Source organism: Rhagoletis pomonella, unplaced genomic scaffold (genome assembly GCF_013731165.1).
Source record: "Rhagoletis pomonella isolate Grant_MI unplaced genomic scaffold, Rhpom_1.0 Rhpom_scaffold_00004, whole genome shotgun sequence".
Taxonomy (NCBI): Eukaryota; Metazoa; Arthropoda; class Insecta; order Diptera; family Tephritidae; genus Rhagoletis; species Rhagoletis pomonella.
In genome coordinates, this window is record NW_023458558.1 from 77,591,509 (window position 1) to 77,593,072 (window position 1,564).

At 34.3% G+C, this 1,564-nt stretch overlaps 1 protein-coding gene across 1 annotated transcript in view; it reads left to right on the forward strand.

Annotated features, from left to right (window-relative positions):
* LOC118738333 (protein zerknuellt-like) overlaps window positions 1-736 on the forward strand; it is a 25,155-nt gene extending 24,419 nt beyond the window's left edge. Inside the window, exon 3 of the mRNA XM_036469258.1 lies at window positions 707-736. Coding sequence (XP_036325151.1) covers window positions 707-736 — 30 coding nt within the window. The remainder of the gene's footprint in view (window positions 1-706) is intronic.
* Window positions 737-1,564: the final 828 nt, after the last annotated feature.

Below are 1,564 nucleotides of genomic sequence, written 5' to 3' on the forward strand. Positions count from 1 at the left end.
GAACAAAATACACAGTTAATAGTTAGCACTAGTGTTCGCGTAAACAGACTAAAGTTAGGTATAAGCTAACGTCACTCCCTGCAGGGTAATTCCTCATATATTTCAGAGATTTCGATGTTATTAATTAATTTATAGTAAGCATGTGCCGCTGCTTCTAGTACTCCTTTACTGGATGAGCTGGTAAACTCTTCAAGCGACTCGGATGATTTCTTAAATTTGATAAGGGAAAACTTCTACAGAGAAGATGAAGCGATATGTAAAGAAGTAATCCAAATACGGCAAAGCAGAAATAGAATTAAAAACCATTTTGAAGAAGTAGTTCCCACATACACTGGTGAAGAGTTCTTAAAACATTTTCGGATTTCCAAGGAGCTGTTCGCTAGTTGAACAACGAGATATTAGCAATCCGAATCATGTAAAATACTTAGGGATTATAAGCGTTTGTCCGTTGCGAAAAGTCTGACTATGTTTTTGTGGCTTTCCGGTCATGAGGCTTGTAGATTCCGTGATTTATCCGACCGGTTTAATTTAACAGTCTCAAGCATTTCCCGAATAATTGATAGGGTAACAATGTTCATAAGCGGATTGAACCCTAAAGTTATCAATTACTTTGCTCAGCTTGGATTTCCAAAGTCAATAGGTAAAAGTATATTTAAGAATGATGTAGGAATAAATTGTTGTATATTAAACTCAATTTTTTTTTTAGGCTGCATCGATGGGACGCATATTAGAATAAGTCAACCTTCAGAACGCAAAGACGATTATATTGACCGAAAAGGTCATGTAACATTAGGTCTGCAAGGCATTTGTGATATCAATGTTTTCGTCGGATTTCCGGGATCTATCCACGACAGTTGGGTTCTTCAAAACTCTCCCGTTTATAAAAACCTAACAACATTGTGCTGGGGTAAAATTTTTGGGCCTACATCCTTATGAAGCAAATAAGTAGAACATACTTGTTTATTTAGATATTTACAACTTTTTTTAGATTATTATTTGCTTGGGGACTCGGCTTATCCCTGTAGTGATTGCATTATAACTCCATTCAACGACAATGGCCATTTGATAAGGGACCAGAAATATTTCAATAGACAACTAAGTAAAGGTCGCATTTTAATTGGGCATTCTCTTGGCATATTGAAGCAGCGATTTCGACAATTGTATTACTGCAAGTTTAAAGGTATAAAGAAACTATGTAATTTCATCGGAGCGTGCTGTGTTTTACACAATATTGCTAGCGAAAATGATTTCAACTTTTCGTTAGATAGTGAGGAAGAAAAAATTAACGAGAACGAATAAAAAATTATACCAACCAGAACCAACAATCTTAGAAATATTACATGTGTGTCAGGAATTAAGTAATAGACGACGAGAGTTGTAAACTTTGAATTCATCTATAATTTCAAATTGTTTATTTGTTAAAAATAAAAAGGAATTCATTAGCTAACTATTTAATTATACATATAGGCAAGTCCAGGGTTACTTACGTTTTATCGTTCGATACGAAATTGCAATGTTTGCTAGTGATTAGCATTTTTAAAAATATTTGTATACGATTGGCAGT